This window comes from Nycticebus coucang, chromosome 12 (genome assembly GCF_027406575.1).
Source record: "Nycticebus coucang isolate mNycCou1 chromosome 12, mNycCou1.pri, whole genome shotgun sequence".
Classification (NCBI taxonomy): Eukaryota; Metazoa; Chordata; class Mammalia; order Primates; family Lorisidae; genus Nycticebus; species Nycticebus coucang.
Window position 1 is genome coordinate 100,433,658 of NC_069791.1, and position 26,664 is coordinate 100,460,321.

The 26,664-nt window shown below is 48.0% G+C and overlaps 2 protein-coding genes across 7 annotated transcripts in view; both read right to left on the minus strand.

The window, feature by feature from the left end:
* The window catches only part of NLRC3 (NLR family CARD domain containing 3), a 34,795-nt gene extending 31,764 nt beyond the window's left edge, over window positions 1–3,031 (minus strand). For all 3 annotated transcript variants that reach the window (XM_053555324.1, XM_053555323.1, XM_053555325.1), the window contains exon 1: window positions 2,802–3,031. The gene's annotated coding sequence lies outside the window, so the exon portion shown is untranslated. The remainder of the gene's footprint in view (window positions 1–2,801) is intronic.
* Window positions 3,032–5,253: 2,222 nt separating this feature from the next.
* The window catches only part of SLX4 (SLX4 structure-specific endonuclease subunit), a 30,582-nt gene continuing 9,171 nt past the window's right edge, over window positions 5,254–26,664 (minus strand). For all 4 annotated transcript variants that reach the window (XM_053555322.1, XM_053555320.1, XM_053555321.1 and 1 more), the window contains 10 exons: window positions 25,610–25,812; window positions 25,189–25,505; window positions 23,963–24,182; window positions 23,424–23,512; window positions 22,312–22,458; window positions 14,320–14,486; window positions 10,648–12,935; window positions 7,935–8,037; window positions 6,787–7,173; window positions 5,254–6,395 (listed from right to left, as the gene is read on the minus strand). In XM_053555322.1, coding sequence (XP_053411297.1) covers window positions 6,041–6,395; window positions 6,787–7,173; window positions 7,935–8,037; window positions 10,648–12,935; window positions 14,320–14,486; window positions 22,312–22,458; window positions 23,424–23,512; window positions 23,963–24,182; window positions 25,189–25,505; window positions 25,610–25,812 — 4,276 coding nt within the window. In that variant the 3' untranslated portion in view covers window positions 5,254–6,040. The remainder of the gene's footprint in view (window positions 6,396–6,786; window positions 7,174–7,934; window positions 8,038–10,647; window positions 12,936–14,319; window positions 14,487–22,311; window positions 22,459–23,423; window positions 23,513–23,962; window positions 24,183–25,188; window positions 25,506–25,609; window positions 25,813–26,664) is intronic.

The window sequence follows — 26,664 nt, forward strand, 5'->3', positions numbered from 1 at the left end:
GACATCACCCAATATGAGAGCAGGGCAGGGCCCCCAATGTCCTGGCCTCTGGCACTAAAATGCCTCTCTTGTAGGCTAGAACCTACCACAGACCTCTAAGCAGGCTGAGGTCTGTAGGCCATAGATGACACCAGGGACAGTCAGATAACCCACCTGGTGCAAATGGCTTCCAGGAGAGCTGCAGGGGCTCCTGCTAGCCCAGCTTAAAGAGGCTCCTAGGCCCCATGGGCAGAGACAAGGGACACCAGTCTCATTTTGCTTCACTGCTTCATTTTGGTTTACATATGTTTGGGTTTTTAGATGGTTTAGTTATTTTTTAAATTGAGGTATAACTGACCTACAGTAAAGTGATATGTATACATAATCCCATGTAACCACCACCCAGATCAACATATAGACATTTCCAACACCCTAGAAGGCATCTACATGCACCCACCCCCCCTCAGAATCACTCCTAGGGGTAACCACTATTTAGACTTCCATCATTTAGGATTAGTTTGACCTGATTTTTTTTTTTTTTTTTTTTTGGAAACAGGTTCTTGCTGTCACCAGGCTAGAGTGCAGTGGCATCATCATAGCTCACTGCAACTTCACACTCCTGGGATCAGGCGAGTGAGTCTCCTGCCTCAGCCTCCCAAGTAGCTAGGACTACAGGCACTGCCACACAGGTCTCTCAGGGCTGGGATCAATGCTCCCTCTCAATCCGACACCCATCTTTCTTGCCCCAGTGACCTCAGTCCTTAGGGTTGCCAGACTTAGCAAATTAAAATATAGGACACCGGGTCAGGCACAGTGGCTCACACCTGTAATCCTAACACTCTGGGAGGCCAAGGCAGTAGATTGCTTGACCTCATGAGTTCGAGACCTTAGCAAGAGTGAGATCCCATCTAAAAACTAACCAAGCATTATGGAGGGCCCCTGTAGTCCCAGCTACTGGGGAGGCTGAAGCAAGAGGATCACTTGAGCCCAAGAGTTTGAGGTTACTGTGAGCTATGACACAGCACTCTACCAATGGTGACAAAGTAAGACTCTATCTCCAAAAAAATAAATAAATAAACGGGACAACAGGGAAATTTAAATAACACATGATTTTAGTGTAAGCATGTCCCATGTAATACTTGAGACATACTAAAAAAATGATTGTTGGTCTGAAATTCAAATTTACAAGGTGTTCTACTCACGCTCCACTCAGATGAGACCCTTCCCCCCCACAAAGCTCCCCAAGCTGCTTTTCACCCTTGCACACTTTGCCCAGCAAGGACGGAGGAGGAGGTGCAGGTGAGCCAACCTCCTGGTCTGGAGGCTAGTGGGTGCAGCTATGACTGCCACTGCCAACAGCCCTGTAGGCAGTTCCAGACGCCTCTCTTGTAGATTAGAACCTACCACAGACTCTAAGCAGGCTGAGGTCTGGAGGCCACAGATACCACCAGGGACAGTCAGATAACCCACCTGGTGCAAATGGCTTCCAGGAGAGCTGCAGGGGCTCCCTCTAGCCCAGCTTAAAGAGCAGAAGACTGAGGACGTTGGCTTTGGGTTGTATGGGGGACCTGAAGGCCAGAGGTTACTCCACAGAGCTGTGTAGCAGGCAGGCAAGGCCAGAGGGTTGAGTGGGTGGCCACTACTGCCTCCCTGAGCCTGGCATGTGTCACCAGGGCCCATTCCTAGAGTTTTGTATGCAGGGGATATTGGATCCAAGACCCTCCTAGTGTCCCTTGTCTCTGCCCTTGGGGCCTAAGAGCTTCACTCCTAGCCTGAGCCTGCCCTGCCCACCTGCTACTTGGTGATTAAGGGGGCCTTCCAGTGCTGGATGCCCACCTGGGCTGTCCATATCTCTGTCCATGGCTCCTTGGATGCTCCTCTGTCCCAACTCCTTGTCCCAGCCCCACTCCCAGAGGCCTGGGAATTCAGTAACTGGTCCCTCTTGAGGTGACACCAACTATATAATTTGAGATCAAACACCTTTCCAAAGAAAAGCTGTGCCTGCACCTCAAGATACCATGCTCCAAACTGTCCCAATCCCTGGAGTCCAAGTGGGAGGGCAGGCCCAACCCTGGGAGCTCAACTCTCCTGGGATAGAGAGGAGGTACCCAGCCTGCAGCCTGGTGATGGCTGCGAGTGAGCCCTTGGCCTTGGGGGGACACCTCCAGGGAGGGAGCACAGGGGCCCCAGGAACCTAGCCTCTAGGTAGGACCCTACAGCCAGCACCCTCACTGGTTCACTTGGCAGAGCCTGTTCCAAGAAGGCCTCCTGTGCTGCTTCTCTCTCAGGATGATGGGCCACTCCCGATCAGGGCTGTGGGTGGGAGAGGCCCTGGAGTGATCCCCTGATACTGGGGTGCCACCATGGGGCAGGCATCATGAGCTGGATCTGGAGCTGCCTGTACTACCTCCCTTGGCCCTTATGCCCTTTGAATTGAATCCTGTGTTGTTTCTCCACTTCTAGATGGGGAACTGGAGTTAGGAGCAGAGCCACCTGCCTGGGCCTGTGTAGGGATGGTGCCCAAGTCTGCTGATTCCCCTGGGCTGGGGTTCCATGTCCCTACCGTCCACCCACTGGCCCTCCCCATTGCTTCCCGCTTCTCCCATCCATCATTGGTCCCTGAGGGAGCTGGGCTTTGTCCCCTGGGGCCTGTCTTGGGCTGTCCTTGGGGACATGTTTATGAATCAGTCCTGTGCCAACAGCTCCCAGCACCCAGGAGGACACTTCCCTAGAGTCTCTCAGTCCCCTCCCCAGAGTAGCTCAGGCCTTAAAAATCACCATCCTTCCCTGCCCTGCACTGAAGTAGCATGGACTCAACTTACCTCCTGGGCCTGGCTATTGCTCCAGGAATGCCCATCTCTAGCTCCTGCCAGGTGGTGGTGGGTGCCCTGAGAGACTCTGCCACAGACCAGCTGGGCCCTGGGTCTGAGACCTAGGGATCGGAGGTACTTCCCATGTCGACCTCTTGGGAGTCAGGGAGGCAGCGTGGGGGCAACACGGTGGCTGTTGCTGCAGACCCCCCAAGCCTACCAGCTGTCCCTGCAGCTCTGGCTCTTCGCCTCTTCCTGTGCTGGTCTCAACCTCAACCTTCCTTCCTGTCTGATTTCAAAAGCCAACAGCTTCACAGACAAATTAATGGGCTAGGGCTGCCTCGGCACCACTCTCTGGCTTTGTCACCACCCCCATAAGTCAAAGTGGGGGAGTGCCACTGGGAGGGTCTCTATTCTGAGACCTGATGCTTAGATAAAGTGACACGGCATTAAAGCTGTTGACACATCACCCTCCACTCCGCCACAAAGGAAAGCAGACTCACCACTAGTAGGAGCAGTGGTGGTTGAGGAGTTCAGTGCGTGGCCTGAGGTCACACAGCTAGAAGACACCCTACCCTGTCTGGGGCTAGACTGCACCCTCGCACTCCTACGCCAGGTGCTCTGCTACCCCTGCAGCCCTCTCTCCCTCTTCTAACCTCTCTTGCTTCCTTCTCTCCGTCACCCAACAGGCACCTTCTCACCCATCTATACCCCACAATGTCTTCCTGTGAGTCAAAAGCCCCTAAAGGCAGGTCACCTGCACCCTGACAGGAAACAGCACCATGTGGCCATTCATGGCAAGAGATTCCCCCACTGGCCCCTGAAGCTAGGCCTGAGCAGGGGGTCTGCCCTGATAGAGGAGGACATGAAGAGGAAGGACATGGCCCAGAGTAAGACATACAGGGATGTTATAATAAAGGGAAAGTACAGGGTATTTTCCAGTGACAAGCCACGTAACATGGGTCCACTGAGGAAAGGAGGTGACAAAGTGGGAACAAAGAGATAGGAGTCTTGGGATCTGAATTTTCCTCAGCAAACAAGTGAGAACCAGTGATGGTTGAAGAGCAGGATTGTGGGTTCAGAGGCAGACAGCAGCTTGTGTATTATGGGAGGTGGGAGAGCATGTGTGATTATCACCAGCTCATTCTCCTGGGCCTATGTGGTTGGGTGGAGGAAGGGAGGGAGCCTAGGTGGCCGATGAGAAGAGCTCCACATCCCTTCCTGCCTTCCCCCTCCCTCCTAATGCCTCTGAGAACCCAGGAATGTGCCAGGTGCTGGGAGGACACCATGGTGGTCCTGGAGAAGCCTGGCAAAGTTCCAGACACAGAGCACAGAATCATCGGCTGCAGCTTTGGCTGTGGGGTGCAGCAAAGATGTTTGCAACCAGGCCACCCACAGGATGTTGGAAACCACAGGGGCCTGATGGGTATCAGTCGCATGAAGGGGCCTGAAGAAGCTTGCCCTGCCTCCTTTGACAGTTCACAGTGGCTGGATGCCGAGCACGCAGAGCATAAGAGGAAACAGCCTCCTCTGCGGGGACCTCAGGAGCATCTCAAGCCCACCTCCCTCTCTCCACCTCACAGGAATGCCCACTCGCCTACGCAGGGCTGGCCCACATTCTCCATGCTGCCGCCACCTCTGGGAGAACAGGTGGGCCGTTCCCCCAGCTCCTGGCCAAGGAGTGTCAAGGGATCCTGAGTTATTCTCACTCTGGGGCTTTCTATCCAGAGCTGGGGTCAGCTGGACAGCAGTAACATCGGCCCACCTTTCAACCACAGCACAACTTCCCACCTGCAGGGGCGAGGCCTTTCTCGGTGGGCACCATTGCCTGGGCCAGAGCTGGGCTGTGGTTCTCCTTTGATTGCTTTGAGTGGACACACCCAGGCTGAGGCTGGGGTCATGGGAAGTAGGACAGGCCTGGATGTGCCTGTTTTTTGATCTAGTTATGGCCAATGAATGTTCAGCTGTCAGCACTCCAGGTACTCCTTCCCCCCATGGTGAGGCAGGTAAGGGACTCTCTCCCTGCCTTGTCCGTGAGAAGGCCCCTGCAGCCACAAGCCTCACCATAGGCACTGAGAGAAGGCACGCCTAACACCCAGCTCACAAAGGAGGCTGTACCTGACATGACCCTTCAGGCCACCTGAGCCCAACCCCCAACCTCCACAAGCCTGGGTTAGGCCAGCATCTGTCTCCTGGTCTCTCCACACTGCCAAGGCAGGCCAGAGCAGAGCTTTGCAGGGGCTCTATGAATGTAGATGTATAGACACATGTATGGATGAACAAGTGAATGACCATCTATGAAAAATGAGGCAGCAGCAGGTCTGGGCCACTCTGAGATGAGGGATAGGCACGGGAAGGGCTTCTGCAGACACAGGCATGGAGCAGGATAGTGTGGTTTCCAGCTCACAGCCTGCTTCCCTCCTGATTTTTCTGGAGTGTAACATCTGAGTTTTTATGAAGCCTTTTTGTTTTTATTGCATATCATATAAAACTGGCTGCACCACACTTCAGACAGACAAGGACAGACACAGGATGTGGAGACTCAATTTTCCTTCTTTCTGGCCCTCACCTTCAGCCTACATGGCTCCTGAGACTGGAGGCAGCACTAACAAGCATGAGCAGAACCCACTAACAAAACATGCTTGTTTGGGGAGCTCCAGAGTTGTGCTCGGCCCTTGTGCACAACCCAATTTACAGACTGCTGGTGACAATGACAAATATCAGCAGGACAACTGCCCCTGGGATGTGGTAATGCATGGAGCCTGTGGACTCCTGGTCTGCTGGTAGTTGCTGGTACTGACCCGAGAGCTGAGAGGGAAGACAAGCCCACACCGCTAGGCAGGAGGGGCCTGACGTCCATTTCAGGAACAGACTCATGGGGCAGAGGACTAGTGGACAGAGTGGCAGATGTGGCACAATGAGGTCTTGTCCTGGCCTGGTAGAAGCCCACTACCCCCTAAAACACTATGGCCTTACTGAGTTAAAGAGAGACACGCTGTGGGCACTGAGAAAGGGGAGGGGTTGGGGACCCAAAATCCAGTGGTTGATACTCTCCAAATACCACTCCAGAGAGTGGCGTCCAGAGGAAGGAGACTTGGGTCAGTGCTGTTATTTTGACAGGTGCAGAGCTGACAGGATCCTGAGGCCCAGAAGTACCTGTGGAGGCCTAACTGGCACTGGTATCCCCGGTACTCCCCACAGATGGCCAGTGGAGGCTACTGGCCGCAGGGGTGGGATAGGGGAGGGCCCTGTCAATTCTGCTCCCCTTTCTTCTTGCCCACAGGATGCCTCCTCTTCCCCTGGAGCTTCTCCTTGCGGGCTGCAGCAGTGGTAAAGGTGATGCAGTGGGCATCCAGGAAGTCCAGCAGCTTGCCTGTGGCCATGCAGATGCCATTCTGCTTCAGCTCAGCCTGCAGCTCCCCTAGCTCAAAGGGCTGGTACAGTAGCACCTTCCGGTACAAGGCAGGCCGGGAGCGAATGAAGCGTCTCACTGCCTCCTCTGTGTCTGCTGCCTGGATGGCGGCCTGTGATGCACTAAGCCCCTCCTCGTGCTCCTCATTTTCACTTGCAGACTCAAAGGCTGCACCAAACTCACAGGAGGAAGAACTGAAAAGAGCCAGACAACGGCATTTTGTGACACTCTTTCTCTCTAGCCCCCCACCCCAAGATCAGGAGCCTCTTTGAAGGAAGGTATGTATTTGTTCAGCCCCAGACCCACCCCCTGTGGAGCCTGGCAGGGGGGCACAGATGATCCCTTTGGGCAGCAGGACACGCCAGACAGTTCTTTGCAGGCTATACTCCAGCAGGTTCCTGTCCTCAGCCAGAAAAGTCCAGGCATGGGGACAAGGAACCAGAAGGTCTGCTCAGGGTCAGAGAAACACACTTTAAACCTGCCGGGGTTTCCTATAGTGCAAACCCACAAGGCAACAGAGGTTTCTGAAAATCAACCATTAGGCCTTGCTTATGCCAACTCTCTGATTTGCTTCTATCTGTTTACCTTTGTGAGCTAAAGGAGCTGTCACTGCCATCCACAGAGGTGGTCACAGATTCCTGGGAGGCTGGGAGCGGGGTGTCACCACTAGGGTGTGGCAGAGACTCCTTGGCTGGTGACCTGTTCAGCAATCCACAGGGCTGCTGCTTTCTACATCGGGGACCCTTGGTCTTAGCAGGTTGCTTGGACCTTTGGGGTACGGGTCCCAGATTGGCCTCCCTTGAAGGCTTGTGGGTCGCAGAGGTGTGTGTCCGGCTGGGAGGCACCTCCAGTGGCACTTGTGAGGACTGGATCTCATCCTCAGAATTGGACTCTAAGGTCTGGTGAGTATACTGGAATATCTCCTTCAGTTTCAGAACCATCTGGCGTTTGGGCAGAGGGCGGACTCCAAACCTGAGCAAGAAAACAGGTGAAGTTCAGGACTCAATCACAAGGCCTGTGTACATACTCCATGCTATTTCCAAAATAGACTGCAAAGAGCAGTTACTGGCACATCTAGCAAAGGCTTTGTAGGACTGAAACCTTAGGTGCCTGGCTTTTAGGAGCATCAGAGGTTAGTCTGTCCTAGGCACCAACTAAGCTTACTCTAGGGAATAAGTCCCTAGCTTACGAATGAGATACATTATATAGGTTTATTTTTTAATTGAATTTGTAAATTGGAACAGGTGGATATATTTATCTATTGCCTATGATAGCCTTTGTTTGTTAAATGTGAGTTGTATGTCAGATGTTTGTAACTTGGGAACTGCCTGTATTCCAAAAGAGACATTACTATCCTGTTCTGAGCATCGGTGGTAGCAGTGACTTTCCTGGGCACCCAAGTTGAAAATTGACATTCATTTGGATGTGATAGTTTTAGTGTCTTTTACAACGTCAGATCTCCTTACTCAGACTGTTCTGGCAAAGGTCCCATTTCTATGAACATGGAACATGGAGACCTGTTTCCCAGTGGGTCACCTGAAGAGTCTCATTTGTCAGCTTCCCCAGGGAACAGTATGCAGAGAGGCCCAGACAGTTACACAGGCTCCCGGCAGAACAGACTTCCTCCCAACCAGCTGCACCCACCAGACTTGAAGGGACTACATGGACACTCCCAGGCTTGCTGAGTCTGGTCACCCACAGGAGAGAAAAGACCACATACAAACACCACTAACCTATCCAGTTCTTTCTTCAGCACTGGGGTCTCCATAATGGAATACTGTGGCATTGGAGTTATGGGCACTTTGGGGGGCAAGTTCTTCTTTTGATTAGCACCTCCTGAGTGAGACAAAAGTGGCACATGTTTTAGCATAAGAGACATGGATTTACCACTTCTTATCCTAGTAGTGTCACCAAGAAGACTGCACTTGAAGACAACCTAACCACCATTTTGCTCCATGAAAGCAAGAAATGACCATCCCCTTCACTGTTTGGAATCATATCTTCCCATTGGAAAGCATCATGGGGCACACGCTGAAGGCCATGCCTTGTCTGACACTAATACTGAGTGAGCATGGCTCCTGGGGCTATTCGACCCAACAGCCTAGCACAGGACTAAACCTAACATAGATAAACTTAAAATGTCTTAAAACACAGTGACAACTTGAGACAATGGGCAGTGCTCATAGCCTCCAAGCAGGCTTACACATCAATTTTTTTTTTTGTAATTCAACAATAAAAGGACAAATAATCCAACTTAAAATATGAACAGACATTTATCCAAAGAAGATATATAAATGGCCAATAAGCCCATGAAAAGATGCTCAACTTCATTAGCTACAAAGGAAATGCAAACCAAAACCACAATGAAATGTCATTTCATACTCACTAGGATTGCCATAATAAGAAACGTGAGGGGCTGGGTGGCGCCTGTGGCTCAAGGAGTAGGGTGCTGGTCCCATATGCCGGAGGTGGCAGGTTCAAACCCAGCCCCGGCCAAAAACCAAAAAAAAAAAAAAAAAAAAAAGAAACGTGAGGGGCGGCGCCTGTAGCTCAGCAGCTAGGGCACCAGCCACATACACTGAAGCTGGCGGGTTCAAATTCAGCCCAGGCCCACCAAACAACAATAACAATTACAACCAAAATATAGCCAGGCATTGTGATGGGCACCTTAGACCCAGCTACTTGGGAGGCTGAGGCAAGACAATCACTTAAGCCCAAGAGTTTGAGGTTGCTGTGAGCTGTGACGTCACGGCATTCTACCGAGGGCAACAAAGTGAGACTCTGTCTCAAAAAAACAAACAAACAAAAAGAAATGTACAGGCTTTGGTTCTAATCCTCTTTATGATCATGGAGCCCTTGGAGACTCCGATGGAAACAGTAGGCTCTATCTTCTGAAGAATGCACACAGCTCTTCCTACCATTGCAGCATCTGTCTTGAAGCCCAACTCGGATTCAGGCCCAGATGCACTGGTCTGAAGCCTGCTGCAGCAGCTCTCATGGCAACACTTAGGAATGGGTTAGCAATGAAATTTTTCTGTCACCCTCATGAAGCTCTGAAGCTCTGGGTTGGATAGGGCCACATGTGTTCTGAAGCTCCTGAGGGCACCCTCACTGGCATCATTCATCTGGGATTTCAGGAGGAAAGGAGCCACCCAGCCACAGGCTGGTGCCCACCCACAGCTCAGCCACCTTGATCTGGTCACTGCTCAGGGGGCTGTCCTTCCTTAGCCCCTCTGGAAGTGCCTGGCCAGGGAGCAGCAGCATTGAGAGGGCCAGCACTGAAGTGAACTAGGGATGTATCTCCCTTCCAGGGGTATGAGAAAAGATGAGGATCATGGCCTCCCACACCTGGCCTGTTTCTGTTTTTTTAAACTGAGGTGAAATTCACATAAAGAATTGCAAAATAAACAACTCAGAGGCTTTAAGTCAGTCACAGCGTGGGCCAACCTCTGTCTAGTTCCAAAATATTTTTAGCACCTGCAAAAGGAATCCCGGACCGGATAAGTGTTCACTCCTCATTCCTCCCCACCATGACCCCTGGCAACTACTCGTAATCTGCATTCCGTCTCTGTGGATCCACCTATTCTATACATTTCCTAACAACAAAACTACATAGCACATGGTCTTCTGTGACTGGCTTTTCTCATTCAGCATGTTCTCAAGGTTCATCCACATTGTAGCACGCATCAGTGCTTCATTCCCTTTTGTGGCTAAGAAATGCTCCATCGCATGGACCACCCACATTTAATTTGCCCACTCATCTATCAATGGTCATTTGGGTTGCTTCTATTTTTGACTGTTGTGAATAGTTCTGCTATGAACATGTGTGAATAAGTCTCTGTCTGAGCCCTGTTTTCAATTTGTTTGGACATATGCTGGGTCCTATGGCCATTCTATGGTTAACTTTTTGAGGACCCACATTTGCCCAATCTTAAAGCACATGGATATACTTGATGAACAGAGTTGTGGCCTCTGAAAGTGCTGGTTCCGTGAAGAACCACACTGTGTTCTGCAGAATGGTCTACACACGCAGATTTCTAACACATGCCTAGGAGAACACTGGGACCCAGGCCAATTTGGGAAATGCTCACTTATGGGCTGGGAAATAAATGTTAATAGGCAGCTGGTTCTCCCTCCACTGGGGAGGGATCTAGAAAGCAATGGGAAGGTCCTACTGCAGGTGAGTAGGCCCTTTAGCATCATTGGCCCCTTGATTTTCATTATAGATGGCCATGGCCATGTCCGCTTAGTGTAAGGTACTATAACAGAACTGGTGCAGTGGCTCACATCTGTAACCCCAGCTATATAGGAGGCTGAGTTAGGAGGATCCCTTGAACCAGGAGTTTGAGTTCAGCCTGAACGACACAGCAAGACCTGTATCTTAAAAACAAAAAAAACAAACAAAAACAGTAGCCCTCCCTCTCCTTCGCCCTCCTGGCTACTCACTGGGTGTACTTGACTCTTTGGACTTCTGAGCTGGATCAACACTTGGTGTCTTGGTCAGAGGAAGAGCTTCTGGAGACTTCTGCTCTTCTCCATCCCAGTCAGCCCACAGAGCTGAATTCAAAAAGCTCAGCCTGCTACTGCCTGGGGAGCTGGCCTGGGAGGATTTTTCTGGAGATTTTCTTTGTGTAGCACAGCTTCCTCGGATGGGAGTGGTGCCCAGGAGCCCAGGTGAGTGGCTGTCACTGCTATCAAAGGCATCCCTCACCCTATTGCTGGGACTACTCGTGCTCAGGGGGCCAGTCCGCTCAAGGTTTACATGGTCGATTGGAATCGGTGAAAGGGGCTCCACTGGCCAGCAGCAGTCATCAGCAGGAACCCTGGGGTCACTGTCCAGTGGGGGGCTGCTATATGGCTGGCATAAGGCCACCTCCTGCTCATCTTCACTGTCCTCAACCTCCACCACTTCACTAGCAGTGGCCTGCTTTGGAAGCCTCAGCCCGGGCTGTGAGTATGAGATCCCCTGAGGGAACGGCCTGGTGAGATGGACATGATCTTCTGAGATGGACCAAGGGATCAGAGGAGAGACCTTCTGGTGCCTGAGGTGGGGAAAAGGGAAGCTTCTGTGGACCTGCCTTCTGCTCTGAGAAGTTCCTAGAGTGCTGGGGACACGGCATGATGACAGTGCCTGGGGCATGATCACTGACAGTTCCTGTGTAGCTTCCTTCACTTCCCTATTTTCTGATGAGGCCGCAGCCATGTGCCGAGTCATTTCATCCACTGCTATCCTGGTCCTGAGGCTGGTGATCTGGGTCTGGGATGAAGAGTTGCAGCTTCTGCTGGCCAGAGGGGTGGCAGGTACCAGCCAGGAGGTGTCCATAGTGCTATCCTCGTCAGGGCTGCTCTCACGGTTACAGAATAGCCAGGGAGTCCCTCTGCTGCCCACAGAGCCCCTCTTCTCCAAATGCCCCTCCCTCCTTTCCTGCTGTAGCTCAGCTTCTCCTCTTGGTGGGCTGTGGGAATGCTCCTGATCTGTATCGACATCAATGACAGAAAACAACTCAGAGGACTTGAGACTAATGTCTAGAACTTTCCTTTCTTCTGGAAGATCTCTAGAAACTGACTTCATTTTGGTTTGTTCTAGCTCCAGCTCTTCATCTGAATCCAACAAAAGGATAATCTCATCTTCTTTGTTCACACTGGATAGAGAATTCTGAGATCTGGGACTCAGATGATCAGGTTTTATTTGGGTTAGGTCAATGGACAGAGACTTTTCTGGGGAAATCAGGACCCCCTTACTTTGGGGTTCCAATACGGAACTACATTCTTTGCCTTTCTGGTGGCCTGGCTCTTTAAATAATGTAAGCACATTACTGTTCCTTTTCAGCTTTGATAGCCCAGCTGGAGACAGTGAGTTTGGGGTGGCCAGCTGGGAGAGACCACCATGCAACTGCGGTATTGATGGGGACAACCCACTTGGGTGATGAGGGTGAAGAGGGGACTGGCTGGGACTCCCACCGTGGGGTAGCTGAGACAGGAAGCCCCTCGTGTGTGCCAGGGGCACCTGCTGGGCAGCAGGGTCATGAAGAATCTCCATACTCCTCTCCCTGACAGAGCCACTCTGTTCCTTGGAATCACACGTTATCTGGGACAGCTCAGAGAATTCTCCTAGAGTAGATGAAAAAAGCTGCTTGTGTTCACGGGTATCCTCCAAGTGTGGAAGTGGGTAGCTCACAGAAAGACTGCAGGACCTGGAACAACCCTGGGCCTTCATGGGCGCCTCTTGCTCATGGGTCTCTGCACCCCCCTCCCTGTCTGAGGGGTGGCTCTGGAGTGGCCAGAGAACGCACTCTCGCTTATCCCCCCCATTGGTTGGGTCCTCATCTCTTCCTGGCTCAGAAGATTCCATGTTCTCTGCCTTTTCCAACTGTTCATTAACCTGGACACTTGCTAGGACATGCCCAGAAATTGGTCTGTCTTCCTTGTGGTGGTCAGTGTCCTCATTATCATCTGGTGTTCTTGACCCCTGGAGCAGCTTTCGCTGAGTAGCTGCAAATTCATAAATTTCCTCCATTTCTGCTTCATTTACCTTTTCTCTGTCTTCTTTGTGGCTGTTAGATTTCAACATCTCTGCTTCCTCATCTTCATCTACCCACACTGACCTCAAGAGTTCTTGGAAATTCTCTGCTCTGCTTTCACAATTCTCATCCTCCTTCTCCCATTGTTCGCCCTCTGAATCTGTCATGGTGGGCACTTGTTCACATAGGTGAGCAAGCTCACTCATGCCAAACCTGCAACATGAAACACCAAATGTCATGGCCACACTGCATGAAGGTGGGCTCTGGGCACCTGGGGTGAAGTGGGGGTATCAGAACTGAGTCTTCACGAGGAGGAACAACTGTGACTCAGCCCTGGCCCTGTTTATCTTCAAAAATGGTGCTCACACTTCTATCCAGCAGTGTTCTAGAAACCAGTGACTTACAACATCTTAACACAGGGTTCACTACTGTACATCAGGCTGAGTTTGATACAATAGGAGTTAGCAGGACTGCAAAACTGGAAGGCACAGCAGACCAAACCACAACAGACCAAACTTGTCAGTAGATGAGCCTGGCTAATGGGCACACCAGCAGGCTACCTGCTCCAAGGCTTGGTGGACTAATCAGTACATTTCAAACCCCAGAGGCTGAGCCACTCCTTTCCCAAGAGAGCATCTGATGGATGACACAGCCTTGGATGAACAAGGTTCCCCCACAGGACCTCAAGCCTTGTTGGGAGGTAGAACAGCTATTTCTGCTAAGCCACCTGCCATCTGTCCTGAGTGGACAAGCTAGGGAGCTGCAAAGTCATGGGATATAGACTAAGCATTTTCTCCATGTCCATTTTCTTGGACTCAGGAAAGGACTGCAGTTGTCCAGCTCTAGTGGCAGAATAATCAAGGAGCAGCATTTCTGGGGGCAGTGCTGAAGCCAAGAATCACTCTATTATCATACCCAGGGCACTAAAAGCCACAGGACTCAGTAGCATTCTCCCCATCTAGCATGTGATGTCCCTGCAAGTGTCCATTCTGGCCTTTCAACTAACACACACTGTTCACGGTCATCACCAGTCATGAATTTGGAATTAAAAGGTATAAACAGGCTGGGTGCTGTGGCTCATGCCAGTAATCCTAGCACTCTGTGAGGCTGAGGCAGGTGGACTGCCTGAGCTCACAGGTTTGAGACCAGCCTGACCACAAACAAGATCACATCTCTAAAAATAGCCAGGCATTGTGGCGGTGCCTATAGTCCCAGCTACTTGGGAGGCTGAAGCAAGAGAATAGCTTGAACCCAAGAGTTTGAGGTTGCTGTGAGCTATGATGTCACAGCACTCTATTGAGGACAGCAAAGTGAGACTCTGTCTCAAAAAAAACAAAATTAAAAATAAATAAATAAGAATATAAATGTCTTAACACAATAACTAAGAAAATGCCATGAAGGCCATGTTAACCAGTTTGATGAAAATATTTCAAATTGAAAAAATAAATAAATAAAAGGTATAATAAATAGGACTTGAAGTTCTGATGGCCTCAGCCTTGCCCTTTCCGCAACACAGCCCTCCCTTGAGCTATCAACCTGCCAATCCTCATCAGTTGATTTCAAAGGCTGTAGAACACAAGGAAAGAACAATCCAGACCTGAGGGCCAGGGACCTCAGCTCAGGGGTCAGGTGGGGAGGAAGGCCAGTGTCTGCAGTGTAGAGATAGTGCAGGAATGCATAGGCACCCTCGGTGCTCACGTCGTTTAATAGGACACGCTGGGTCAGAATCCCCTCTTCTACAGCAGAGAAGCCTTCATTGTTCACCTGCATGTGAAACACAACACAGAAGGCTTATGGGTCAGACATTTACAACTTAGAGTGAAGAAAATAGTCTGGGTGTCCTCAGAGTCAGTTTTAAAAACAGCCCCTGCCCCAAGAAAAGTATTATCCAGTGTTTATACATTTTTGGGGGCATTAGTTCTGCAGGTTAGGCCTAATACATTTGTTGTCAAATCATATCAGGAGTAGAAGTTCAAGAACCCAATTAGTTTCCTTCTGGTAGACATATCACAGGCTCCAGAACTTTCTTAAAGAGACTGATAGCAGCTTTCTGGATTCAAGTTCAAGTCAAATGCAGATCAGAATATGTCAAAGCAGAAGTCTCTGAAAACATCTGTCAGCAATTCAATCTTAAAGGGATTAGCTGGGAGGCTATATATAGAAAGCAAAAATTCTTGAAACCAAGGATTTTCATTCAACAGAAGAAAAATCCAGTGTTTCCCAATACTGGGGCCCTCCCCTCATACTCCCTCACACCCCTCCTGATCTCCCCCAAGAGTCTTTGTCTCTCCTCCATATATCAAGTAAGTATGTATGTATGTGGTAAACATTGTGGCAACAATGGGGAGCTGGGGAGAATGTGGGGAACAAGAAGTAAGGGAGAAGGGGCGGAGACAAGATGGCTTACTAAAGCCAGCTTTCCACAGAGGCTCCCATCCAGAAGAAGAGTTAAAGGACAGAAATTTAGCAAGTAACCTGGAGGATTAGAGCTGCGCCAAGAGAGAGGTTAAAGAACGCACATCAACCCTGCTGAGGTGAGCTGCAACCCCAAGGATACAAAGAAAAGGTACAAAATCCATCAACAAGCAGACGGGAGTCCCTTTCCCCATGAGAACGGCTCAGAGTACTCCATAAACAAACGAGTAGAGTTCAAAAGTTCTTCCATTATATTCCACGGGAGAGACCCTCTAAAAACTGGACCTACTTCCCCTATTGGGGTGCCCTGGTGCTCTCCTGCCAGGCATAAAACTGTATATATTCTCTACCTGCAATTCTGAGCTCCCAGCACTCCCCTCCATTCTCACTCTGAGGTCTGAAAGCCTGTCCCCCAGGAGTCCAGATTCTTGGGTATTTTCTTGAGAGGTGTGAACAGGGCATGGATTGCTGCTGGTCAGTGCTAATTCTGTGGCACAGGAGTGAGGAGAGGACGGTTGGCTGAGAGGGAACCACACAGGAGCAGCAGTGCCCCAAGACACAGAGCAGCAGCCGTTTTTGGCAACAATAGGGCTCACCCCCGGATATTCTGGAGTCACACCCCATGTCTCTCTGGGCAACCAGAGGAGGCTGGGCATCTCCTCAGGTGGCAACCACCAGCAGAACAGAACTGGGGTGGAAACGCAGGCCCCGTGAGTAAAGGGTTTGCCTGAGGTGGTACCGGCCTGGGTGGAGCACAGGGACTAGAAAACGCATGCACAGAGCCAGCAGATTCCCAGGGCGGGGCTGACCCAGAGGACTGCTTTACTGAGCCTAAGATGCATTCAGCCCTCAGGGGATCATCAGCCTAGACAAGGATAGGCAGAGGCTGGAACTGACAGGTAACCGTGCAGCAAATACCAATAGCTGAGACTGGACAGCAGCACAGACAGGGCCTGAGACACAGGTTCTGTGAACTCAAAACAGCCTCTCTTCTGCAGGGGAATTTAGCTGGGACAGAAACAAATTCTGCAAAGTTGTTCTGTTCTGTCAGTAACATCAATCAGGGGCGGGGTTGGAACTGAGTGAACAGCCCCAGCCTCCATTAAGCACCCGAGGTTGTCAGGCCTCACCTCCCCCTGCTGGATAGTGGCAGAGAGCAGTGGCCTGGCTGAGGAGACATAGATCTCCCTGTGATTCAGGCAGGTGCAAACCCCTAGAGTATCTGCTCATTGGAGGCAACTGGGTCACAGCCCTGTGGGATTATCAGTGACTGAGTGTGACAGAGGTGCAAGGTGGGGAAGGAGGCATCAACCTTCCCAGATTAATCTATTTGCTGTGTGGGTCCTCCTGATCTCACGGAGCACCGGAGCAAGTCATATTTGAGTTGCCAGCAGAGCCCTGGATCTAGTTGCCTGAGACCTTTTAAACTCTCCCACCTGAGGTAGGTGCTGACTGAGACAATTGATTTGGACCTTTTGAACTGAGCCAATCGCCCGAGGACTATCCAAGTGGTACCCTGGGTGTGTGGTTGTAGGAAGGTTTGATTTTCCTTTTCCAATTGTTGCCTGTGGGGGGCAGGGTGACTTAATTGCTGGTATTTCTCCACAGCTGAGACTTCACCCAGAGTAACTGTTTCACTAGGGTCAGACAGAGACCAGCTGAAAACAAGACAGAACCATTTAGCCCCACCACACCAAACAGGTCCCTAGTTTCTCAGGCCGTAGCACTGTACGGGTCCTCTGCAAAGCTCCAGGGGAAAAGGTACAGACACCAGTGCCAGCTTTTGGGCAAAGGGATGTTTAACCACTACTCCTGGAGCCCAGAACCCAACTTTTCTTTATCCACTCATCTAGTCAAATGGTGTAAAATAATCATGGGGCAGAATTGGCAGAAAAACTCTGGTAACATGAATAACCAGAGTAGATCAACCCCCTCCCCCTGCCCAGGAAAGATATGGCAGATGTAACTGAAGATCCCATTCATAAACAGATGGCCGAGATGTCAGAAATCGAATTCAGAATTTGGATTGCAAACAAGATTAATAGAATGGAGGAAAAGTTGGAATTAGAAATTCAAGGAGAAATTAAAAAGTTGTCTCAAGAATTCAACGAATTTAAAGACAAAATCACCAAAGATTTTGACACATTGAATCAAGAATTTGCAGCCCTCAAAGATCTGAAAAATACAGTAGAATCCCTTAGTAACAGAGTGGAGCAAGCAGAAGAAAGAATTTCTGACATTGAACACAAAGCTTTTGAACGCTCCCAAACTCTCAAAGAGGAAGAGAAATGGAGAGCAAAAACGGATCATTCTCACAGAGAGCTCTGAGATAATTTGAAGAAGGCTAATATCTGCCTCACTGGAATCCCTGAAAGCGATGAAGTGGCTTTGCAAGGCACAGAGGCTCTTCTCCATGAAATTATGAAAGAGAATTTTCCAGACATGCCAAGAGATTCTGAAATTCAGATAGCTGACAGTTTCAGAACCCCAGCATTTCTCAACCTGGCATCCCCCAGGCACATCATAATTAACTTCACTAAAGTTAATATGAAGGAGAGAATAGTGAAAGCAGCCAGACGTAAGAAAACCATAAACTACAAAGGGAAGAATATTAGAATGACTGCAGATCTCTCTGCTGAAACCTTTCAAGCCAAAAGAGGGTGGTCATCAACTTTTAATCTCCTAAAACAAAATAACTTTCAACCCAGGATCCTGTATCCAGCTAAACTGAGTTTCATTTATGATGGAGAAAGTAAATACTTTAATGACAGTCCATGCTGAAGAAATTTGCCATAACCGAATCAGCTCTTCAGGATATTCTCAGACCTATCCTCCATAATTACTAGCACAATTCTCTACCACAAAAGTAAACTCACTCAGAAACTTTTGATCAAACTCCAACTTCCACAGTGGCGAAAAATGTCTACTGGACTTTTGAAAAACTCGATACCCAAAATTTTACCAGGCTTATCCATATTCTGCATTAATGTGAATGGCTTAAACTGTCCTCTAAAGAGGCACAGGTTGGCTGACTGTATACAAAGACTCGGGCCAGATATTTGCTGCATACAAGAATCTCATCTTACCTTAAAAGATAAATATAGACTCAGGGTGAAAGGATGGTCATCCATATTTCAGGCAAATGGAAATTAGAAAAAAGCAGGTGTTGCAATTCTATTTGCAGATACAATAGGCTTTAAACCAACAAAAGTAAGGAAGAATAAGAAAGCTCACTTCATATTTGTTAATGGTAATACTCAATATGATATGATTTCAATTATTAATATTTATGCACCCAACCAGAATGCGCCTCAATTTATAAGAGAAATTCTAACAAACGTGAGCAACTTGATTTCCTCCAGCTCCATAATATTGGAGATTTTAACATTCCTTTGACAGTGTTGGATAGATCCTCCAATAAGAAGCTGAGCAAAGAAATGTTAGATTTAAACCTAACTATCCAACATTTGGATTTAACAGACATCTACAGAACATTTCATCCCAACAAAACTGAATACACATACTTCTCATCAGCCCATGGCACATACTCAAAAAATCGATCACATCTTAGGTCACAAGTCTAACGTCAGTAAATTTAAAGGAATAGAAATTATTCCTTGCATCTTCTCGGTCCACCATGGAATAAAAGTTGAACTCAGTAACAACAGGAATCTGCATACTCATACAAAAACATGGAAGTTAAATAACGTTATGCTGAATGATAGCTGGGTCATAGATGAGATTAAGAAGGAAATTGCCAAATTTGTGGAACAAAACAACAATGAAGCACGAATTATCAGAACCTCTGGGATACCGCAAAGGCAGTCCTAAGAGGGAAATTTATAGCACTGCAAACCTTCCTCAAGAGAACGGAAACAGAGGAAGTTAACAACTTAATGGGACATCTCAAGCAACTGGAAAAGGAAGAACATTCCAACCCAAAACCCAGTAGAAGAAAAGAAATAACCAAAATTAGAGCAGAATTAAATGAAATTGAAAACAAAAGAATTATACAATAGATCAATAAATCAAAAAGTTGGTTTTTTTAAAAGGTCAATAAAATAGATAAACCTTTGGCTAACCTAACCAGGAAAAAAAGAGTAAAATCTCTAATTTCATCAATCAGAAATAACAAAGATGAAATAACAACAGACTACTCAAAAATTCAAAAAATCCTTAATGAATATTACAAGAAACTTTATCCTCAGAAATATGAAAATCTGAAGGAAATTGACCAAAACTTGGAAGCATGTCACCTTCCAAGACTTAGCCAGAATCAAGTGGAAATGTTGAACAGGCCTATATCAAGTTCTGAAATGGCATCAACCATACAAAATCTCCCTAAAAAGAAAAGCCCGGGACCAGATGGCTTCATGTCAGAATTCTACCAAATCTTTAAGGAGGAGCTAGTACCTATATTACTCAACCTGTTCCAAAATATGGAAAAAGAAGGAAGACTACCCAACACGTTCTATGAAGCAAATATCACCCTGATCCCCAAACAAGGAAAAGACCCAACAAGAAAAGAAAATTATAGACCAATATCACTAATGAATATAGATGCAAAAATATTGAACAAGATCCTAACAAACAGAATCCAGCAACACATCAAACAAATTATACATCATGACCAAGTTGGTTTTATCCCAGGGTCTCAAGGCTGGTTCAATATACGTAAATCTATAAATATAATTCAGCACATAAACAAATTAAAAAACAAAGACCATATGATTCTCTCAATTGATGCAGAAAAAGCTTTTGATAATATCCAGCATCCCTTCATGATCAGAACACTTAAGAAAATTGGTACAGAAGGGATATTTCTTAAACTGATAGAGGCCCTCTACAGCAAACACACAGCCAATATCATATTGAATGGAGTTAAATTGAAATCATTTCCACTCAAATCAGGGACTAGGCAAAGTTGCCCATTGTCTCCACTGCTCTTTAACATTGTAATGGAAGTTTTAGCCATCGCAATTAGGGAAGAAAAGACGATCAAGAGTATCCATATAGGGTCAGAAGAGATCAAACTTTCGCTCTTCGTAGATGATATGATTGTGTACCTGGAAAACACCAGGGGTTCTACTACAAAACTCTTGGAAGTGATCAAAGAATACAGCAGCATCTCAGGTTACAAAATCAACATTCATAAATAGGTAGCCTTTAGATATCCCAACAATAGTCGAGCTGAAAAAACAGTTAAGGACTCTATTCCATTCATAGTAGTGCTAAGGAAGATGAAATATTTGGGAGTTTATCTAACAAAGGACATGAAAGATCTCTATAAAGAGAACTATGAAACTCTAAGAAAATAAATAGCTGAAAATGTTAACAAATGGAAAAACATACCATGCTCATGGCTGGGAAGAATCAACATTGTTAAAATGTCCCTACTACCCAAAGCAATACACAATTTTAATGCAATCCCTATTAAAGCTCCACTGTCATACTTTAAAGATCTTGAAAAAACAATACTTTGTTTTATACAGAATCATAAAAAACCTCAAATAGCCAAGACATTACTCAGAAATAAAAACAAAGCAGGAGGACTCACCCTACCAGACCTCAAACTGTACTATAAATCAATAGTGATCAAAACAGCATGGTACTGGCACAAAAACAGAGAGGTAGATGTCTGGAACAGAATAGAGAACCAAAAGATGAACCCAGCTACTTACCGTTATTTGATCTTTGACAAGCCAATTAAAAACATTCAGTGGGGAAAAGATTCTCTATTTAACAAATGGTGCTGGGTGAACTGGCTGGCAATCTGCAGAAGACTGAAACTGGACCCACACCTTTCACCATTAACTAAGATAGACTCACTGGATTAAAGATTTAAACTTAAGACATGAAACTATAAAAATACTAGAAGAAAATTCAGGGAAAACTCTTGAAGAAATCGGTCTGAGCGAATATTTTATAAGGAGGACCCCTAGGCAATTGAAACAGCTTCAAAAATACACTACTGGGACCTGATCAAACTAAAAAGCTTCTGCACAGCCAAGAACACAGTAAGTAAAGCAAGCAGACAGCCCTCAGAACGGGAGAAGATATTTGCAGGTTATGTCTCTGACAAAGGTTTAATAACCAGAATCCACAGAGAACTCAGACATATAAGCAAGAAAAGAACAAGTGATCGCATCGCAGGCTGGGCAAGGGACTTGAAGAGAAACGTCTCTGAAGAAGACAGGCGCACAGCCTACAGACATGAAAAAATGCTCATCATCCTTAATCATCAGAGAAATGCAAATCAAAACTACTTTGAGATATCATCTAACTCCAGTAAGATTAGCCCATATCACAAAATCCCAAGACCAGAGATGTTGGCGTGGACATAGAGAAAAGGGAACACTTCTACACTGCTAGTGGGAATTCAAATTAATAGATCCCTTTTGGAAAGATGTTTGGAGAACACTTAGAGATCTAAAAATAGATCTGCCATTCAATCCTATAATTCCTCTACTAGGTATATACCCAGAAGACCAAAAATCACATTATAACAAAGATATTTGTACCAGAATGTTTATTGCAGCCCAATTCATAATTGCTAAGTCATGGAAAAAGCCCAAGTGCCCATGGATCCACGAATGGATTAATAAATTGTGGTGTATGTACACCATGGAATATTATGCAGCCTTAAAGAAAGATGGAGACTTTACCTCATTCACATTTACATGGATGGAGGTGGAACATATTCTTCTTAGTAAAGTATCTCAAGAATGCAAGAAAAAGTATCCAATGTACTCAGCCCTAAAGCTATAACCCAGTTATAACCTAAGAATATGGGGAAGGGGGAGAGGGAGGGAATGGAGGGGGAAGATGGGTGGAGGCAGGGTGATTGGTGGGATTACACCTACGGTGCATCTTACAAGGGTACATGTGAAACTTAGTAAATGTAGAATATAAATGTCTTAACACAATAACTAAGAAAATGCCAGGAAGGCTATGGTAACCAGTGTGATGAAAATATGTCAAATGGTCTATAAAACCAGTGTATGGTGCCCCATGATTGCATTAATGTATACAGCTATGATTTAATAATAATAAAAAAAAAAAGAAGTAAGGGAGACAGGGAGGGGGTAGAAGCAAAGGAGAGACAAAGAAAGGACTGGTCAGAAAAAGGTGGGAAGGAACAGGGAGGGGCGTATGATGGCCACCACATACTTACATACTGACTGAGAAGTGGACATCGGGCATAAAGCACAAACTTGTGGGCATGAAGTGTCTCCCCACTGTCTGTCTGGAACTGGACATCGCTCAGGTGTGAGTTATTGACCATGGCACCAAAGTCAGCAACCAATAACCCGAGGGAGAGCTGAAATGCATGAGAGGAGGCGAGCTGTCATTTTCATCTATCGTGCTTCTCTGAGCTGTGGGACACTCCCCCAGCTGAGGCGGCCCTAGGGTGGGCCAGGAGCCTCTCTTTCCTCTCTAGGATGGTTCCTGTGCTGGGTTCTACCTTTGAGTTACCTTGAGGTACTTGGTCATACACAACAGCAAAACACTAGCCTCTTTCTCAAATTCCCTAGTGCTATACCCCAATCTAAAACAGGAGTACAGTTAGTGGATAGACAGATCAGGAGAAAGCTTCTGGCACCAATGAGGGGTCAGGCTAATGTGCTTCACGTGCTCACATACTCAGTACTCACAGCAGCCCTGTGAGGAAATATCCCAGCCCGCTATGATACATGAGGACCCTGACTCCAAGCAGCTCAGGGACCTGGGTAAGAGGCAAGCCCCAGGTCTGCTCTCTGATGATGTGCAATAATGTCACTAGGCTCTCCCTGCATGCAGTGTTTGGTTGACACTAATATCTTAGTGGCATGAGGTCCACTCTGAGGAAAACCTAGCCTTCACCTCAATTCAACCCCAACACAGAACACTGGCCTGTGGGCTGCTCAGCTAGGCTCTGGAACAGCCCACACATGAGGCAAATGCACTAAGAAAGGAATAGTCCCGGGACAAGTAGGCTCTGAGTGTTTGACTTCTGGAGTGATCCATAGAGTTCAAAGACAGAAAGGACAAAAGCCATCATGGCAGAGAGACAGGCCCCAGTGCACTCTCTCTGGCTCTGTTCACAGGCTGTTAATATGTGTCAGCTTTCTGGGAAGCAGAGATGCTTCTTGAGAGACCAGCACATTCATGGCAGGGCCTGGAGGCCAGTGGTGAGCCAACCTCACCAAACACACAGTCATACAACAAGCAAGAGTGTCCAGGACCACAGAGTGAGTGGCAGAGCCCAACAGCTAAATGTGTGGTGGGAGGAGCTCTGGTCCTTACCGAAGCATAGCTGCCCCTCTCCAGATGCTTTTCCTTGGGTGGCAGGACAAACCCAGTCAGTGGAAGGCCACTGGGCACCAACTCCAACCCTGAGATAAGGATTTGTAGGTTAAAAGAAGGTCACTTTCCAGCAAGGTCAACTGTCAAGCAGACAGCATCATCTGCAGGCTGAGCTTGACCCAGAGGTGTGAAAGCACTTGTTACTTAAGGACGTCTTTTAGAGCAAACCCCCACTACAAACCATTTTTATTACCCTCCCAACAGGGAGGTAAAATAGATAAAATTAGCCCAAAGGATCACTTGCTGTGGGTATAAGACTCTGCCTTTGGTTAAAGTTTAAGGAAACTGCAACAAGCTTAACTACATTACATTTACCTTTGAGAAAAAAATAAAAGCACCCAGAGACTACACATCCTCCCATTTTCCTGGGATGAGATTATGTCACAGAGGCACAAGATCTGGTCCACTCCAGCCTCAGCCATAGGGAAGAGAGGCCCATAATGGTGGGGCAGGCCGCAGCCTCCTACCCAATGTCTTACCTGCAGTGCCTCCAGAGTTGGCTAGGCCCCCACTGCCAGGCCACGGGCTAGCACTCAGCCCCTCCCTTGCCAGGTCCACCAGGTCCTGCAGGGCCTGGTGTTCCCTCTGGCTGGCTGATGGTGATGGGTACTCAGGGCTGCAGCCCACAGGGGCATTGCTGTGTAGGGCAGGTGGTCTTCCCATACCCAGCTCTGACTGCTCAGCTGGCAGAGGGAGTCCCTGAAAGAAGTCAGCAAGCAGAATGACTGTAGGGTTGCTGTACCAATGCACTGCAGAGGCCACCACAGTGTGCACAGCTGGACACAGGACCACAGAGCAAGTCCAGGGCTCTGGAGCACAGAGGGTCCCCAATGGCACAGCCACAGCCCAGAGCAGCCCAGGAATGCTTTTCTCCATTACTTCTGGTCAACAGGCTTCTCTGTAATGGCCAAGGCCAGCCCTGTGATATCCATGTCTGAAGAAAGTTTTTCTTTTTCTTTTTTTTGAAACAGAGTCTCACTATGTCGCCCTCAGTAGAGTGCCATGGTGTCATAGCTCACAACAACTTCAAACTCTTGGGCTTAAGCGATCCTTTTGTCTCAGCCTCTCAAGTAGCTGGGACTACAGGCACCCACCACAATGCCCGGCTATTTTTTCTTGTTGTTGTAATTGTCATCGTTGTTTAGCAGGCCAGGGCAGGGTTCGAACCTGCCAGTCCCAGTGTATGTGGCCGGCACCCTAACCACTGAGCTATGGGCACCAAACCTCTGAAGAAAGTTTTATCAGAGGGCCGGAAGGGGTCCCTGGGCCTGCCCCTCTCCTAACATCTCTTGAATGGCCTCAGTCAAGGGAGTACCAACTCTAACACCACCTGGCACCACCTGCCGCATATTTGTTCCTGGGTCCCCTCTTAGATGTTATCCCAGCCACCCTGGGGCTCTGTGTTTTAAATAAACTCCAGGTAAGCAGGTATGAATGCAAATAAACCAATAAGCTCCAGGAACACACTAAATTGTGGGAAGCATGCGTCCTTCATCCCTGCTCTTACCAGAAAGCTATTTAGTTGTTGCACATAGAAATAAACTATAGCTGATGCCCCTTTGGCTTCTTCCCCTCTTTCCTTAGACTTTCCTTCTTTCCACAGATTTTCCCTCAGCTCAGCTGTTGATGCCCACTTCTGCAATTCTGGAACTGCCGACCTCTCCCCACAGCCCATCCACAAGGGTGCCCAGAGGGAAGGGCTCACCATGACAGGCCTCTGGGGCATGAGGGGAGGGACAAGGCTGGCCGTGTAGAAGGACTCCACAGCCCAGGCTCCGGTCAGGGTGCTGCCCTCCCACAGAAAGTTCCGCTTTCCTTCAGGTGGTGGCAGACACCAGCCTCCCTTTTCCAATTCTTCCTTTAAAATCCTGCTGGCAGGAAGTGGTGGTGTGCTGAATAATTCTGCTTCCTCAGAAAGGAGCAGGGCCACTCGGTCTTCTATCTGCCTGCCTGTGGTCTCAGAGTCCTGGACCAACAACCTGGGAAGGGGAACCAGGGTTTTCTTCTTGTGACTTTTCTTCTCTAGAGGGAAACAGAAGCAACATGATGAATAGTGGACTCTGTCCACTTGTCCTGGGACCTACCAGTGGTCTCTCCCCAGGGCTACTGCTCTCAGCCACACATACCTGCTCCTGGCCTTATTTTCTCAGAAAAAGCACTTTCCAGTTTGAGTGCTGGCACAGATGGACACTGCTCCATCTCAGATCGGGACAGAGCCATGGCCACCAGCAGGTCCTCGGAGGGTGCCTCAACAACCTTCCGCTTCTTCCGTGTCTCCTTCTTGTTGTTGGCTACTTTCCGTTTCAAACCTCCCACGTGATTGCTAAAGCTAACAGGCAGCCAAAGAGAGAAGTTAGTGGGACTAACTGCCTAAGCTTCTTCTGATGTAGGGATGAGTGGGCACCCTGACCAGCACTTGTGCCCTGACAACCTGAGTTGCAAATGCCCAGGCTTGGCCTTAGGAGATAGGAGGTTCAAAGACCCCTTAAGAGTGTCTAGCTCCAGTAGCTTTCTACTCTAACAACCTTCTAGAACAGTGGTTCTCAACCTTCCTAATGCTGCGATGTATTTTCATTGTTACAAAGGGGTCGCAACCCACAGGTTGAGAACCACTGTTCTAGAAGGATCTACACACATCTTGTTTCACTACTTGGAGATATTTTAAAAGCAGACATACTTTACCGGAGTGGACAATTTCAGTGCAGTCCTGCCACGAGGCAAGCAATGGCTTACATAACGTTTATTCTAAGGCCTCTAGGATTTCAACACTATGATACTTGTGTGGATCTGCTAAATACAGATAGGGTCACTAGCTAAGAGAATCCACTTCTGCCCTCTGTCATCTCAGCCCTAGCTCAGCTCAACTGCCCATAACCTGTGTACAAGGCAGTTGGCCAGAACAAATAGAGCCATCATCCTTGGCCTTCTCTTTGCTCCTGCAGCTGTCAAGGGAAGAACTCCCAAATCTAGAAAGATCTAGGGTCCAAACTGCCTTTGTTTCCTGTAAAGTTGAGGTCAACTCTGGCATCCTCAGTGGCAGGAGCCATGTGGAACAGAGCTGGCCCAACCTTCCACCACAGGTGGCGCTGTGGTTTGCATGCCAAGGACTTGTTGCCCAGATGTCAGCAGGGCCTTCTATTTTAACACTTAAGCATTAATTCATGCAATCTTTTTAAAAAAT